The 16,740-nt window shown below is 41.7% G+C and overlaps 1 protein-coding gene across 1 annotated transcript; it reads right to left on the reverse strand.

Annotated features, from left to right (window-relative positions):
* Positions 1-7,114: 7,114 nt before the first annotated feature.
* Positions 7,115-16,486, reverse strand: LOC308231506 (alcohol dehydrogenase 1-like; the record flags this gene model as incomplete). The annotated part of the gene is made up of 9 exons (XM_080637046.1): positions 7,115-7,148; positions 8,613-8,751; positions 9,817-9,952; positions 10,440-10,700; positions 11,394-11,613; positions 11,722-11,809; positions 13,861-13,999; positions 15,255-15,356; positions 16,469-16,486. The coding sequence occupies 9 exons, from the start codon at positions 16,484-16,486 to the stop codon at positions 7,115-7,117; spliced, it is 1,137 nt and encodes a 378-aa protein (XP_080493172.1).
* Between the last annotated feature and the right edge of the window lie 254 nt (positions 16,487-16,740).

Raw genomic sequence — 16,740 nt, forward strand, 5'->3', positions numbered from 1 at the left:
AGAAGGCTGAGGTTCTCAATGACTTCTTTGCCTCGGTCTTCTCTGGCAAAGGCTCTGACTGCACCACCAAAGACTTGGAAGGCAGACGCAGGGACTGTGAGAATGAAGACCTTAGGCCCATTGTAGGAGAGGATCTGGTTTGAGATCATCTTAAAAACCTGAACGTGCACAAGTCCACGGAACCTGATGAAATCCATCCGTGGGTCCTGAAGGAGCTGGTGAATGAAGTTGCTAAGCCACTGGCCATCATATTTGAAAAATCATGGCAGTCAGGTGAAGTTCCTGACGACTGGAAAAAGGGAAATATAACCCCCATTTTCAAGAAGGGGAAAATGGATGAGCTGGGGAATCACAGACCAGTCAGTCCCACCTCTGTGCCTGGCAAAATCTTGGAGCAGATTCTCCTGGAAGGCATGCTAAGGCATATGAAAAACAACAAGGTGCTTGGTGACAGCCAGCATGGCTTCACTAAGGGCAAATCCTGCCTGACCAATTTGGTGGCCTTCTATGATGGGGCTACAGAACTGATGGACAGGGGCAGAGCAGTTGACGTCATTTACCTGGATTTGTGCAAAGCGTTCGACACTGTCCCACATGACATCCTTGTCTCTAAATAGGAGAGACATCAATTTGATGGGTGGACCACTCGGTGGATAAAGAACTGGCTGGATGGCCGCACGCAAAGAGTTGTGGTCAATGGCTTGATGTCCAGCTGGAGACCGGTAACGAGTGGTGTCCCTCAGGGATCGGTGTTGGGACCGGTCTGGTTCAACATCTTTGTCAGTGACATGGACAGTGGGATTGAGTGCGCCCTCAGCAAGTTTGCTGATGACACCAAGCTGTGTGGTTCGGTTGATACGCCGGAGCGAAGGGATGCCATCCAGAGGGACCTCGACACGCTTGTGAGGTGGGCTGATGCCAACCTTATGAAGTTTAACCATGCCAAGTGCAAGGTCCTACACCTACATCTTTGGAGGATGCAGCAGCAGAAAAAGTAAAGAAATACTACAACTGAAAAGATCAAGTTCAAGAACTAGCTAGTGCCAAAGCTATTAAATTTATGGGATTTCACTTAGGGGTAAGTGGAAAATGGCATCAAGACAATTGCAAGCTACTAGTTAAATTAGGACTCTCCATTTCCCAACAGGAAAAAGTCACTTGCTGCTTATCAAGTAGAACACTTCTCACATAAGTAAATATACCGCATACCTTTGTAAACTGAGGTACGGTCGATTGTAAGATCTTGTGTCATGAAGTGTATGAATTATAAATTATAAACAAACTAACAAAAAGTGGTGTCACTAAGGACACTTGGCTGCCACACCACCAAAGGGCTCTGGCAGTGTATAGGGACACCAATGGACTTGAAATCATGATGCGCCAAAATGACACCAATTACCAGCCTTTACTCAGGTGGATGAGCCACTTTTACTTAACCTGGAAAAGGAAGATGTATCATTTTATACATGGTGGATAAATAGCAACAGTTCAAAGGAACTGGTACAGTTCAAGTTACAATTGACTTCAGGCAGGGTTATTTTATAGCGATTTTGTTTCATCTAGGTTTAGATTTCCTTCAAGAAGGAATTTGGGTTTTAGTCCCAATCCCGCACAGATCTAGTTATGTGTTTGTGTTCGTTACAGAGTTTCGGGGCTAATTGATTACTTTCTCTGAGACTTGTCATTACTATAAAATTAAGGCTGTGCAGACACATGCAGTATTAGGGAAACATTATTTATTGGGAGGAACTTCTTACAACGTTTTCTCCGTAGGAAGTTGCTAGCACTCCACTGTAACCTTGAAGAAGTTATCTTGGTGTTATCTCATCACCTGCAGTCTTATTGTTTTAAGTTTAAAAGGTAGCTAGGAGAATTACAGGTAATTTTCATTGCAGGCCAGAGTGAGTTCTGTGTGCAGAAGCTACTGTAGGTTGTCGGAGCAGATGGAATTTGTTAACCTCTGATAGCTCATTTGTGTATTCATGTGGTGTTGTGTAATTGCTGATCGTGCTGAGGGGTTTCCAGAAGCTCAAAGGGCTATGGACTGAGATAAGAGTTGCTCGAAAGAGATCAAAAGGCATTATAGAGTTTTGGGTCCAATGTTCAGCACTGAGAGGGGCAGTGACCTGCTCACAGAATGACCTGCTCACAGTGACAACCCTGTTCTCTGCGGAAGAGTTTGCACGGTTGTGCTGTAATATTCCGTGGAACTTGGTGCTGAAAATATATTAAAAGTCCAACAGCATTTGCAAAAATGGAACCACGTCCACGTATGTTACACGGTAATAACAAAGTTATCTACTGCTTTGTATAAAATGCTTCAAATAATAAGGGACTACCTGCCGTCCCTTGCTACCTTTCAGTGCTAACCATCCCATATGTGTGAGCTGCACTTGTTTAAATACATGCTAATTCTTAATGCGTATTTGTTAAATATCAAATAAATTTGTTAAATAATGAGACCAACCAAATCTTCTTCTGTCTCTAGATCTGCAGATTTCCTGAGTTGCAAATCTAGTTTCTGAGGTTGGGGGGGGGGGGGGGGGGGGGAATAAATCTCTTCTGAAACAAATGATAGTAAGATCTTCAGTAATTTAAAGAGAAGGCGAGTCACATGGCTTCCCTCTACACATTGCTGACAGAATATTTAAACAAACAACGTATTTGGTAATGATTTATGAGGAATGGGGGACAGAGGTGCTAGAAGTTTGTATGGGGAAAGGAAAGAGGTTCAGGCAGCAGTGCTAACTAGGCGGCATGGGAGTGGTGTCAACACCAAAAGAGTCGGTGGACAAACTGCACTAAGTTTTCTCTACCAGATACTGCTACTGATACAGAATCATAGAATCTGCTAGGTTGGAAAAGACCTTTGAGATCATCAAGTCCAACCATTACCCCAGGACTGCCAAGTCCACCACTAAACCGTGTCACTGAGGGGCCACATCTACGCGGTTTTTGAACACTTCCAGGGACATTGATTTCACCATTGCCCCGGGCAGCCTGTTCCAATGCATGGCCACCCTCTCGAGGAAGAAACTGTTCCTAATCTCCAATCCAGCCCTCACTCAGAGCAGCTTGAGGCCATTTCCTCTTGTGCTATCACTTGTTACCTGGGAGAAGAGACCAACCCCCACCTCACTACAACCTCCTTTCAGGTAGTTGTAGAGAGAGATCAGGTCCCCCCCGAGCCTTCTCTTCTCCAGACTGAACACCCCCAGTTCCCTCAGCCGTTCCTCATCACACCTGTGCTCCAGACCCTTCACCAGCTTCGTTGGCCTTTTCTGAACCCACTCCAGCACTTCAATGTTTTTCTTGTAGTGAGGGGCCCTGAACCAAACACAGGATTCGAGGTGCATCCTCACAAGTGCTGAGTACAGCGGACATAACATGGAACAACAAGCGTTCCAGTTAGGGTGTAAATAGAATAGTGGAAAAAGAGTTTCTCCTTTTGTATTTTACTAGGTACATTTGAGAAATTCAGTGCACGGTATATTGGCTAAAACAAACATGTAGATCAACACCCTGTTTTGAAATGTATCTCATGTTTTCCTCTCCCGAAAGCTGTTGGGCACGATCCATAGTAGAGTCATCTACTATGTGACTTTCATGTTGGAGCAGAGTACACTCATTAGATGTGCAGATAGCAGGAGGGTGAAAAGCACACTGAAAGAGGGGATTAGAAAATGATCCTGACAGTCTGGCAGAATGCTTTCAAAAACTGGGGTGCAGGTGAGTGAAGTGATCACCATAGAATGGCAAGTGACAAGTAAAAACCAGTTCTGCAGAAGGAAAAGAGTCTGCACAGAACAGTGGATGCCAAAGTGAGTTAGCAATATCCTGCTGTTTGAGGATAGAGGAAAGACAAATACCATAGTGGCTGTGGAAACAGGAATACAGTTGGCAAGATGAAAAGTAACGCTTCACAGTGGGAAGGACAAAGGTTATAAAATAGCGTGTTGAGAAGCATGAAAAGTAGCTATACATTTGAACGGGATATTTAGTCTCTCTGAGGAGATTAACTTTGACAGTATAATACAGTTTGAAATGGTAATAGAATAGATGATTATTGGAGGCCTTTGAGCACAAGTTGTCTCTCAGCAATGATACAAACTGTTGATCCTGCACTGGGAAAAAAGCTAATCTACCTGGTCTCTCCAGAACCATTGAAGCTCTGCTTTCAGATGAGTTTGTTACTTCAGTAGTCTTGTTATTTTATGCATAGCAGATTATGGGTTTTGAAAAAGTCATGGGATGTTTAAACCCCACACGTTTGATCAGCATCATAAGAGATCTATTTGCTTACCATTTCATTTATATGAATGATATTGCTAGAGGTGCACATCACCAACAGTTTCACTAAAGTGGTGTAAATGAGAAGAATCTCACGATATATTGGATTTTTATGGGAACTAGGTTGCATTTAAAACACTGATGTCCCGCTGGTGCATTTGACAGGGCTCTCGTAACATTTGTGTAAGTGTGAGCTCAGAGTATCTGACTGAAAATAAATGCCAAAGGATTATTCACATCGTACGTTACTTCTGCATAGTGCTAGTTTACATGGTTCTAGAAGCAAAGGTTGATTGATATTTGTGTTACTTCTACAACATGAAGACCTGCCAAGGGAACACTTAATGAGAAATGGAGTGTGACTGTCATCTCTTAAGAAAACAGTACAGAGTCACAAACAGAAAACTTTAAATACTTTATATTATTTAAATAAATTATTTAAATGTTTGAAATGACGGTCTGTTCAGTATTGGGTTCTTTCCACACTAAGCTCTAACACTATGTGAGAATCAGTGGAGAACAATGTTTCCTACTCTGATGCTTCACGTATCTGTTGTGGAGCAAGCCCATTGTTTTCCTTTGGATTTTTGCAATCTCATGTATGGGCTCATTGCCCATACAAACTCTTTGCTAGGGCAGAGAAGTAAATATTTTTCTGGGTTAAAATGTACCTTGCATAAACCTACGGATGTTTTATTGATGGTAGTTTTAGACTGCTGAGTTTGCATTTATATTCTAGAAGAGATGCTCTTTTTGTTATTTTAAGGAAACTGAGCAGTAAAAAGGATTAAAATAGAATTGGAGCTGAAATGGATAAGCTGAGTAATAGAAACCACTCCAAAGAGCAACGTGTCCTTCCCATTGCTAATCTGGAAACAAATGCCACACATTAAAATACCGAATGCACATGGTTGTTCTGTGTAATTTGGCAACCAGCTAGAATCTATATGGACTTACCATATACTCTAAGCTGATGCCAAGGAGGGACTAACAGTAGGTGTTTACTATGCTTTGCAGATTGCAACAACAGAGATGGGCTTTGCATGATCCTGAAGAGGACAGAGGCGAGGAGATTTCTTGTACTTTATCCCCTGGCAATATTTTTGGTTTTATTCTTCTACCCTCAAGACTGCTGTTATACCCTCTACCCTTAATGCAGTAGAGAACGCCTTGGAAAAAGCTTTTATCTGGCATATGGAGGATACTTTACCTCTCCATACTCCTTTCTTTCTGTCCTCACAAGCTAGGTTAAAACAGCCTTCCTTTGGCTTCTGTTTAATTTAGGACTTAAATATACAATAAAGTAGCTTGGCCTCCACAGAAAACATTTTGCTAAAATACTCTGAAAATTGAAATATTATTAAGCTTTTCTTTGTACTGAATCCATGCTACCACAGATGACATCTGATGACATGAAGTGGAATTAAATCCCGTCTCATTCTGCTTTGAACAGTGATCCCATTCACACTGTTGGTTCTCACACAACCTGCCTTGAAAGAGAGGAGAACTCTTCAACTGAACTGCATGTGAAAGGAATTACTTTATGGGCCAGACAAAGTCTTTGCCCCTGACTGCACAGGTAACCCCACAGAAACAAATGACTGAAGTTTGGGTCTGAACTGCTGCGTGAACGGAGTTTTATACATACACGTGTTTAAGGATCTTCTGTTAAAGTCTAATCTCTGGGTGAACTCATCCCCAAACCATTAACCCAGCTGGGCTGCTCAAGGACTCTTTCTGGTGACATAAGCACGTCAGTCATCATTAGCACACAGTCCCCTTGCTTCACAGGCTTTGCTGCCCAGCCACCATGCCCACGAGAGCCTGCAAGCTCTGAGTAGAACTTCAAGAGATAAGTCAATGCTGATCACATATACCAAAGACAGAAATAGCCTCTTCTCCTGTTTCCTCGCTGCAAACGCAGAAAGCAGTAAGATGCTTTGTGTTCTACTACGTGCAAACTGTTACCAGTCACGTGTTTCTTCCCATTTACTCTGTATTTACATTTAAAGGTTAACACACTGCCTCTTTATTTAATGGTAACAAATAACAATACTTGATGCACGTTCATATTTCTTCACATTGTCTCCCAAGCACCAGAGGCACTTGTATAAATTGGCCAAAGATCTCAAACTATACTGGTAAAACAACTAGAGCATTCCTAAGAAAGAGATACAAAGGTAAAAGCAACCAAGCAGAAGAACACCACCACAGAACAGCACCACAGCAGTTTCATATGAGATGCCTGGAAGTGTTAATTTGGTGGTGAGACATTCTTCAGGCTGTAAGTCTTTGATTTACTGAAATATCCTTAACTGAAATTTTTAATTCAAATGCAAGGTCCCCATGATTTTTAATCTCTGCAGTAATTTCCTTGCCTGTCAAGTAATGGAATGCTAAAATCATTCAGGATGGACACACAGTTCTGACTAAAGTTTTACTGTGCTGAGCCACAGTGTTATAAAGGCCCTTCATTTTGCTGTTATTAAAAGAGTGCGTATTAAAGGCCATTTAAAAAATCCAAACCTTTTCTAACACCTGTGACAGCAGCAAGTCCTGTCATTCATAATACGCCATTAGAGGAAAACTGCAGCACAATTTCTTCTGTGTAAAGAGGATTTAAAGCAAGAATCAGTAGAAAGAGGCAGAAGAAAAGATTATTTCATTTATGAACACTGTGCTTGAAGTCTGGCGTTTGAGCTTGATCCTTTTATTCCGAGGGGACGTGGTGGACCTTTCAGAAACATCTTGGCTTGTGTTTCATACCAGTTGTACTAGAGGATAATGAAGTTTGTACTGGTGCTAAGCCATCTGCTGTTAACAATTAGGAATCCTGAAACACCAGGACAGTGCGAATACTGCAATATAAAGGGACAAGTTAGTGGCAGTAGATAAGCCCCTGGGCTAACATCAGAAAAACACTGCTGTTTTCTCTGCTAATGCAGGCTAATGCTGTCAGCCAGGGTACTCCCTCCTTGCCCACCCCAGCCCCCACTGCAGCACCACTGCAAAGCAGATGTGCAAACTGTGGTGCGGAGAACAACATTCATGCAAAACTGCATAGCCTTCAGTCATGAACTCGGGGCTCCTGGTAACTCATCACCAGACAGAGCCTGGGAAGTCCTCAGAGTGGGGCTGACACACGTCTCTGCAGTTACAAATGGCTCTTAAGGGTAACCTCTGAGTGGCACAGCTCGTTCTGTGTTGAAACACTGAAGTGTTTCTTCTAGTGATGATGGTCAGCTGCAACAGGCCTCCGTCTTCAGGTGGACTGCCAGTCTTTTAGCAAAGCTGATAGCGTCTCTGTCCTCATGGCTTTCCCGTTTGCTACACTAGACCTAAAACTGGCATTTACAGCTCATCTAAAATAAGGACAGCCAAAAAATGACATGCGTGCTGTGTAGGTAGAACCTTAGAACAAACCTCAGCGGCTAAATTCTTTTCTTACATGCTTTATACATTTAGAGCAAGCAACACCTAAAATAACTGCCAGCAAATGACAATGAAAAGAAAACGTGAATGTAATTCTCCAGACTGCGTAAGTTGTACACAGCTAGACCTTACAAAAAGGGTAGTCCCCACACGCACTGAGGTACACACATGTATTTCCCACTTCCGCCAAGGAGAATTTCCAGTTATTCCCATGCAAATCTTGTCAAATGTCTCTGGCAAACAATATTTCCAATTTCAACACTCCATGAAAACAGAGCCTGAGCTGAACTCTCACAAGATTTGAGGAAGGCATGAGAGCTAAATTCTGAGTTTGCAATGTTTGTATACATCAAGCACTTTCTTTAGTGAAAAGCCCCAGAATTCAGGGTAAACTACCCAGTGACTTTAGGACTAATTGCACTGGGACTGTAATTCACCACAGGAATGGTGACTTGCTCTTCTAGTCAATATTGTCTATTTCTGTGCTCCTGCTCCTCAGCCTAAGAGGTTTCTTCAGATGTGACGCATTTGACCCTGGCACTCCACAGCTTGGCATTCCCAAGCTCCCTTGTTTGTGTGCTCTTTTCCAACAGGTAGTGAGCACAGACTTCCTCACTGCTGGGGTCTTTTCTTCCTCTGCCACCCAGTGTCTTTGTTCAAACCAAAATGTGAAAATTCCTCTACAAGGAAAGACAGGGCTCAATGTATTTCCAAAGCTGAAGCTTTGCTGCCTGTATCACTACAACTGCAACCCAGGGAACCATACTGGGCAAGATTAAGGGATGTAGTGTGCTGCCGTTCCCCTTCTCCACCGTGAAGTCACGCTCTGCGTTACCATACAGCTGCTTTAGGTTATTTATACAGAACTTTTACAATTAAACATGGTTTACCTCTTCCCTGTCCTTAGCAGATCAATTCCTTCATTGATTTTAGTGAAATGAAGTCTATGAGTTATTAATGGATCCAGAACAAATTTTTTCTTCATGTAGTCAGCAACCAGTTTAGGGACTGAATCTTTACTCTTCCAGCCTGAAAAAACCCACAGATAATGCAAAATGAAACATTAAAGGCTTGGGAAATACATAAACCCATTGGCAGCTTAAAGTTTTAGGTAAACTTTCAATAAGAGAACAGCATGATGAAATGCTGCAGCATGTCTTTACCCCTGTAACACAGAGGGCCAGCAGAAAACATGGGTTGAAGTGCAGCTGTTCTACATACAACAAGCCCAATAAGTGCTTTACTGGTGGCAGACCTCTAAAAATTTTAATCTTTACAGAATCCAAACTTTTCCCCACATTAAATACTGTTCCAACTTGTCTGTTGACGTCTGCTGCTCACTAAACCACACATCATACAAAAGCCAGAGTGGGGACATCCATGTTGGGAACTGGAAACTGGACTGACTGATCAAAACTATGGGGGGCATGGGGTAGATATGCCTCTTTTTTCTTTCAAGCAGTACTAGATAAAACTGTCTCAGTCAGATGTCCTTCCAGAGGAACCTGATTTGTCTCTGCTGTTCTATTCAGGTGTCTATTGAATACATAAGAGGAAGTGGCTGGGAGTGAGAAAACCTGCTGCTGGAGCCAAGTTTTCGGTGGCCTTCAGCTTTGTGTTGAGCGAGCTTGGGCTTGTCAAGCTTTATCTTCCTTTGTCCATTTCTCTTATCTTTCCCTTTTCTTTCTCCTTATCTGTTTTTTCTTTTCTATTTTTATCTCTTCTCCTCCCTCCCCTCCCTCTCATTTTCCTCTCTCCTTCTACCTTTCTTTCTCCCTCACTTCTTTTTTTTCTCATTTGCCCCCTTTATTTCCTTTCTCCTTTTCCCCACTATTTTTTTTCCTATCTTTTTGTCTTCTACTCTTCCTCTGTCTCTTCTCTCCCACCTCCATCTCTGGTTTTCTCTCTCTTTCTCTCACCATTAACTAATAGTTTCCATAACTAGTTCCCTTTGTGCTTCTTTGTCAGCAAAACAGCCATCAATATTACTTCCAGTAGGACAACCTAAGCAATGAATTTATACATATGCTATTTCATTCCAGGTAACTTGCAAGTTTCCCAAGCCAGTTAAATCACTTCTTTCCAAGCCCTTACCTCCAAAGACACAGCCTTTCCAGGTGCGACCAGTGAAGATGAGCATGGGGTCAAAAGTGATCTTCTGTGCTGCAGGAGGCGCTCCCACAATCACACTGACTCCACTGTTGTAATGGCAACAGGCCAAGGCTGAGGTCTGCATTGGGAACAGAGGGACACCCACAGTCACACAAGATTTGCCGCTGAGGCCCAAGTTTGCATTCCTCCTCCTCTCAGGGCTCTGCTTGCAATTCACTTTTTGTAACTGAAACCACATCAAACAGTGTCCATTGAATCTGCTCACACCGTTGTGTTTGTTGTCAGGGGTTAGCTATGTCCTAGCTTTGCTCTCCCTCCCCATTTTGTCTTAGACATCAGCGATAAGCCACTGCTGGAAAGCAGACAGTGGGCTATGTGAAATTTAGCCACCCTGGTTAGGCCACGGGACTATGCTCAAGTTCTCTGCCCTAAGGTTTTGAGCATGCCCCTGCATCTCAATGGCAGACAGCTGGACATACGAGGTTTGAAGGTAGCCTGACACTTTGCCAGTGGCTCTCAGCTCCTCAACCTTGGTGCTTACTGGGTTAGCAAAGACAGACCTAACACACTAATGCCTCATTTGATGACATCTTTTGGTTGCATACCATGGTTTCGATATGGCCGACAACCTCAAAGGCGTAGTCCACACCTTGGCCAGTCATTTCGATCAACACCTCGTGAATAGGCTTCTTGAAATCTCTAGGGTTGACGCAGTCTGTGGCTCCCAGTTCTTTGGCCTTGGCAAACTTGTCATTATTGATATCAATAGCAATGATGCGGGAAGCTCCAGCCACCTTGCAGCCCATGATAACAGAGAGGCCAACTCCTCCAAGGCCGAAGATGGCACAGGTGGAGCCTGGTTCCACCTGTAATACCCAGACAAACATGCCATACTCTAACAGTCTATAAAGTACAATGCATTTTCTTACTACCAACATGTTTTCAGTTAAGCTACTTCTTGTAATTTAGAGATTACCTGCTGAGAAGGAATTTGCACATCCATGCCTACTAGTGCAGCAGCCAGCTATACTGTTATAATCCTACATGTGACTAAGATAAATTGTCCCTAAAATACATTTCTGAGACCAGATTTTCATCACTCTTCTCAAGCTTTAGGTTCAGAGACATGTTTTTTTTTCTACAACGCTTTATATTCCAGTGGTGTTAAAATCTGTAGTGCCACTGGAGACAATGACACCTGTAAAAGTCACATTTGTGTATTGCTACGATTTCTGAGTGTTGCAAATATAGGCTTCCTAGATTCCAGTTACAATAAAACAAATCATCTCCTTTGTAATGTTTTTTCTAGGGGTAATAAAGCCATGAGAGAAAAATTAACAGATGGTAATACGCATTTTTACTGGATTTTGATTTGAAGGCTTCTCAGTACCTTAGAGACACAGAAACTGAAGTAGGCAAAACACAAGTATCTTCCTTCTATCCTGAACTCTGCAACAGAGTCTGTACCTCCTGGCTGCTCTGCTGATACCCCACATGCAGGCCATACAATCCTGAATAGGCCGTCATGAGTTACCAGAAACACCCACCATGATACTTACCTTGGCAGTCTGCACAGCAGCCCCATAACCAGTTGAAAATGCACAGCCAATTACAAAAACTTTTTCCAGAGGAGCAGCAGAATCGATTTTGGCTACAGAAGTTTCATGCAGTACTGTGTATTCAGTGAAGGTGCTGGTACCAATAAAATGGTGAATTGCTTTTCCTTTACAGGTGAATCTAGTGGTGCCATCAGGCATTAATCCAGTACCCGGAAAAAGGCTGTTTGAAAGATGAACAGAAATGATGGCAAGTGAAATCCATTGAGTGTTATCAGCTTTGCATAAATCAAAGTCAAATAAGGGTTGTAGGTGACCAAGGAAAACTCACTTAGCTTTGATGCACAGATTACTCTTGGTGCTTAAGCAGCAGCTGCACTCCCCACAGTATGGCACAAAGACTGGAATAACCTTATCTCCTAGAAATAATACAGTAATAACAGGATTTAAAAAGGCAAAAAAGAAGCATGTACATAAAAACATGGAGCAAATGTATTTAATCCCTAAGCAAATGTGTGCTAGGAGTGCAGTGTTGGTTTTATTGCCTTCTGCTGCCCGTGGAGGATACACCATCTCTCTCTGTCAGAAAGAACGTAACCAGGGCAAAGTTATGACAACTGATTTCAATACACAAACCTCCTGGTGTCTTTCACAGAACTGAATCTGAGCTATGTCATAGAACTCCGTTAGCTGCTGACATTCCCGAAGTACTCATTCAGCAGTTTATTGCATCTTCTACTTGAAAGGAAAATAGTAATACACAGGTAAAGAAACTGAGATAAAAATTGGCACCCACTGCAACAGGAGATTGGAGGGCCAAGATAACACGGCTGTAAATTGCGCATACAGAGAATGGGAAATTGAGCATTAATTTACCAACCCTCTTGAGTCTCTTTCCTATTTTACTCTTGCATTGGAGTAAAGCAGGTAAAATGTTTGTCAGAGAAGCAGTGACACACACAAGATAAGACATCTCTCTTTCTCTAGCACTCTTACATGATGGACAAAATAGCACACGGCTTCCCAGTGCAATTTTTACTGCTATGCCTTTTCCACAGCAATGATGTGTGGTAAATCCCTCATAATCTCTAAACAGGTAACCCCTAACAGAGATCAATTTGTGATTTGGCAGCTCTAAAATGTAGCTAATCCTTGACACATTGAAAAGCAAGGGAAATCTTTGATTACCACTAAAACATGGAAAATACCCACAGAACATGAAACGCTCCCCCTCTGCCCCGGCCCTCAGCTAACTTAGAACTGTGACACAGGCCTAGTAATCATTCTGTCAAAGAAACTTTGCACATCTTGGGAGTCCTTTTTAGAACTTGAAGGTGTAAACTAAGCAACAGCCAAGAAACATGATTTTGTGTGTGTTCAGGCCTGCTGTTTCACCCGGAAACACGTGGCAGCTAGAATTAGACAATAGAGTGATTTATGAAGCCAGATGGAAGAGAAAAAGCAGCTAGAGCTGTCACTGAAATTTGCAATATACATATTTGTTTGGAGCTAAAGCAGAAAGGCCAAGTAAAATTTTTTCTTATCTCACTTACCAACCTGCTTTGGACAGACTACATATCTGTTGTCAGTACAAAGGCACTGGGAATACGGAGGTGTTAAAAATGAACTACTTAGGTATTGTAACAAACTGCCTGGATAAAATCAAGCACTACTGTGCAGATTTTGTTCACTGCATAATTTCTGTTAATAATTTAGTCCTTATTAGAGTCTGTTTGGTTCCACACAGATGTACAGAAATGCTGTCTCATCTTGCAGCAGTTGGAGGAACATCAGCATCTTTCACTAACTTCTCTTTCTACCCACTGTGGTTCCAAGGGAGCGTAGGGAGAGGAGCAGCTGGTCCAGAGAAGTGTCCTCTTCAAAGCAACCCAGCTCTCAGTGAGCAGTGCTGTCTCACCTGCACTGGTACTGTGCAAAGCAAAAGCAAAGCCTGCAGCAGGGTGGGCACCCCAGTCATGCCCTGATATCTTTGAAATGAAGTAATGGAACACACAGACCTGAGCTCGGGTCTACTGAAGTCAGTGGGTTATTTGACTGTTAGGAGAATGGAAAGAAAGTGTTTTGACATGTTGACTAGTGCTTTGCTTTGACTTACTCTTGAGATGAGCTGTATAAACTGGGGTTAGAGAACCTGTAATAGCTGATTTTCTGTGTCAAAGAGCAAAGAATCTGTTCTTAATCCCATGACGTAGGTAGAAAGCAAGCTGCAGATGTTTTTCCCAAAACCAAAGAAATTGAATAGAAAATCTGAAAATAAATCAAGAATGGTAACACAAAAAGGTGTAGACACCATGTAGCATCGTTTAAGATAGCCTTGAAGAAAATCAGAGTTGGAACATTTTCTCCTCTGCAATATAAGCACTTATGCATGTAATCATCTTTGACTTAGACAGGAGTGTCAGGAAATAGGAGAATCAGCAGAGAGTTTGTGTTCAGTGCTGTTTCACACCTGGTTTGATTGAGGTTACTCCCTGCCCAACACTCTCCACAATACCAGCAGCTTCATGCCCAAGAATTATTGGAAAAGGCATAACCAGTTCACCAGTTATCACATGGTCATCAGAGCGACAGATCCCTGTGGCCACCATCTGATTTAGAAGAAAGACAAGAATATGTCAGCATTTAACTACGTCATGTCATATGTGGAAGTGAAATGGTATCATACCTTTGGAGAAGTGATTTGCTTCCTTCCAAAATCACATATACACATAATAACTACAGGGAAAACACTTTAGTTTGCGTGATTCATGATTTTCATAGGTTGCGTTAGCCTTTAATCTACAAAGCAAGGCTCCTTTGGGAATGTTTGCTCTGCACTACTGAGCTCCGTAGGAAGTCTCATTGATTATCTGGCAGGACCCAAGTTCTAGCAATGTAATCATATATGAAGAACAGAATGCAATAAAATATTTCAATATTTATAGATACATACATAAATAGAAAAAGGTTGCAATATTGTAGAAAGATTATCATATCAAGTAAATATAAATTAACCACCAAATAGTATTTATAAACCTAGAAATATTATATATATTTTCTATTCCTTATTTCAGATGATATTACAATATATAAGAGATATGTTACATAAAATACATGTTATACAATGGCATAGCATCATATATAATTACATTTTAATTATTATATGTTATTTATGTATTTTAAATATACGTATATGTCATACATACAAAAATTGAGGCTATACATAGTATTTTATATCACATTTGCCTTTTTTTGCAGGTAGTACAGTAGCAGTATTTCTTTTGAAACATTCAGGTATGTCTGTAGAGCTTTTGTTCTGACAAATGGAGTTGTCAACCCCACGAGAGGGTTCTTCTCACTGGTCTAACACTTGAAACTGCTCTAAAATAAAAACAGCTGCTGAATCCCACTGAGAAAGGTCCTGAAATGTGAGAGATGCTCAGCACCCAGTTGAAAAACGAAGCTCCCACCCTACTGAGCTATTTCCTAGCACAGACTCAAAGTAAAAGAGAAATTCTTGCTCCATACTACAGAAGAATCAGATCTTTGCCTTGTGCTGTGATTTCTTCAGCCCATCAGAAGCACAAATGTCTTAGAAAACTGAAAACCTAATCCTAACAAGTCTTTTCTTCTTTTTAAAAAGACCCTCATGATCAAATTCAGGATTTGAAGCATATTCCACAGGAATAGTAACTACTGAATACTGAATAGTAACTACTGAATAGTAACTACTGAATAGTAACTACTGAATACTAACTACTCAGCTATTGAATGTCTTCTGACTGGATCCTAAAAATCTATAGAACTGATCCTGATAAACAGCAAGACAGAATAATAGGTGTTTTGATTTTTATTTTTTAGTACCTTTACGCGAACTTCGTGCGCTTTTGGTGGGGCAACTTCCACTTCCTCAATAGAAAATGGTTTATTGGCTTCCCACATTACTGCTGCTTTGCATTTAATAATCTGCAAACAGAGCAAAGAAAAAGGGAATGGCACTTGCAAGTCACCACACAGACAGAATCGTATATTTCTGCATGTGAAACGCCAGCTCATATTTCAGGGGAGGAGCAAGAAAACTACAGGGAAAAACCCCAAACTTGGTGAATTTACCTACAAGTGAACTACAGGTTATTTTGCGTTTGTGGTATCTTAAAGAGAGCATTTATTTTTTGTCCCCTCTTGTTTTGTGTGGCTTTAAAATAGTGAAGACAGCTGGCAGTAACAGCAGTACCGATCCCCATACTTTCTTAAGGCACATTACAGCAAGGCACAGGCCTTCAGTCGTTTCCTAGGTTCTGGGTTCCTGTCCATCGACCTTGCCTGCATGTCTCCAAGTTAGGATCTCTCAGGTAGCGCAAGAAGCAACATATACTGTCTTCAGCAGTGGAATTCACCTACATCTCTCTTCTCACTTTCTAGCAAAGATGCAAATACTCATTTCAGTCCCAGCTCAGTACTGATACATACGCTCATACTGATGCATATAATACTTACTTTGGATCATCATTACCTTAAGCTCCAGAGTTGTTATGCACATATTGAAATTTAATGACTGTTCTAACATCATCACAATTACACCCCAAAATGTAACACAATATTAACCATGGGGTTTTTTTGAAAACAAGCTGATATGAATAATAAAGAAGCTAAAAATAGCTTAAACCACCGCGGGATCTCAGAATAGAAACTGCTGGAGCTGATAAATACATTGATCTGAACACTTACTACATTGCATCACGTTTCAAACTGTCCAATCAGGGGTTAAAAATAGTTTACTAATGCTGGGGAAGGTTATTCTTATCCTGGTGCTCTTACCTCAAGTTCTTAAATAAATAAATAAATAAGTACACAAGTAATGTTCTTCATTTTATATTTTATCTTCTTTCTTATGTAAAACCATTTCAGAGGAGAGTACAGTGGCCTGCAAGTAAGGGCTGCTCTCCTGCACCAGCTTCCTCCTAAACTCTCATCTGTGCTATAGCACCAGAACTAAGGGTGTCCCAGCAAAGAAACTGCATTTACACATGCACTACTCAGCTGCAGGAAAGAAACTTCTAATAGAAACTTGTCCTTACTTTGCCTGCCGTGCTCATGTTGACCAGTGTGTCTGTCTCAAACCCTGCCACCACCGAATCCTTGAGCCGAGAATTCAGTCAGCTGCTAAGCAGTCAGCTTGCTGATACCCCAAATCCTGTCCATGCACTGGAAGCTGGTCTTGTGAAGTGCTCCTGCAAGTGCGCTGCCCTGACCTTTTAGCCAAGCCTCCCAGCTCAGAGTCCCACCCCTTAGTCAGTCAAAGTGCCAGAATGAAAATAAACCAGCCACCTGCTGAAACCTCACTCTTCAT

The sequence above is a fragment of the Psittacula echo genome (genome assembly GCF_963264785.1).
Source record: "Psittacula echo genome assembly, chromosome: 1".
Classification (NCBI taxonomy): Eukaryota; Metazoa; Chordata; class Aves; order Psittaciformes; family Psittacidae; genus Psittacula; species Psittacula echo.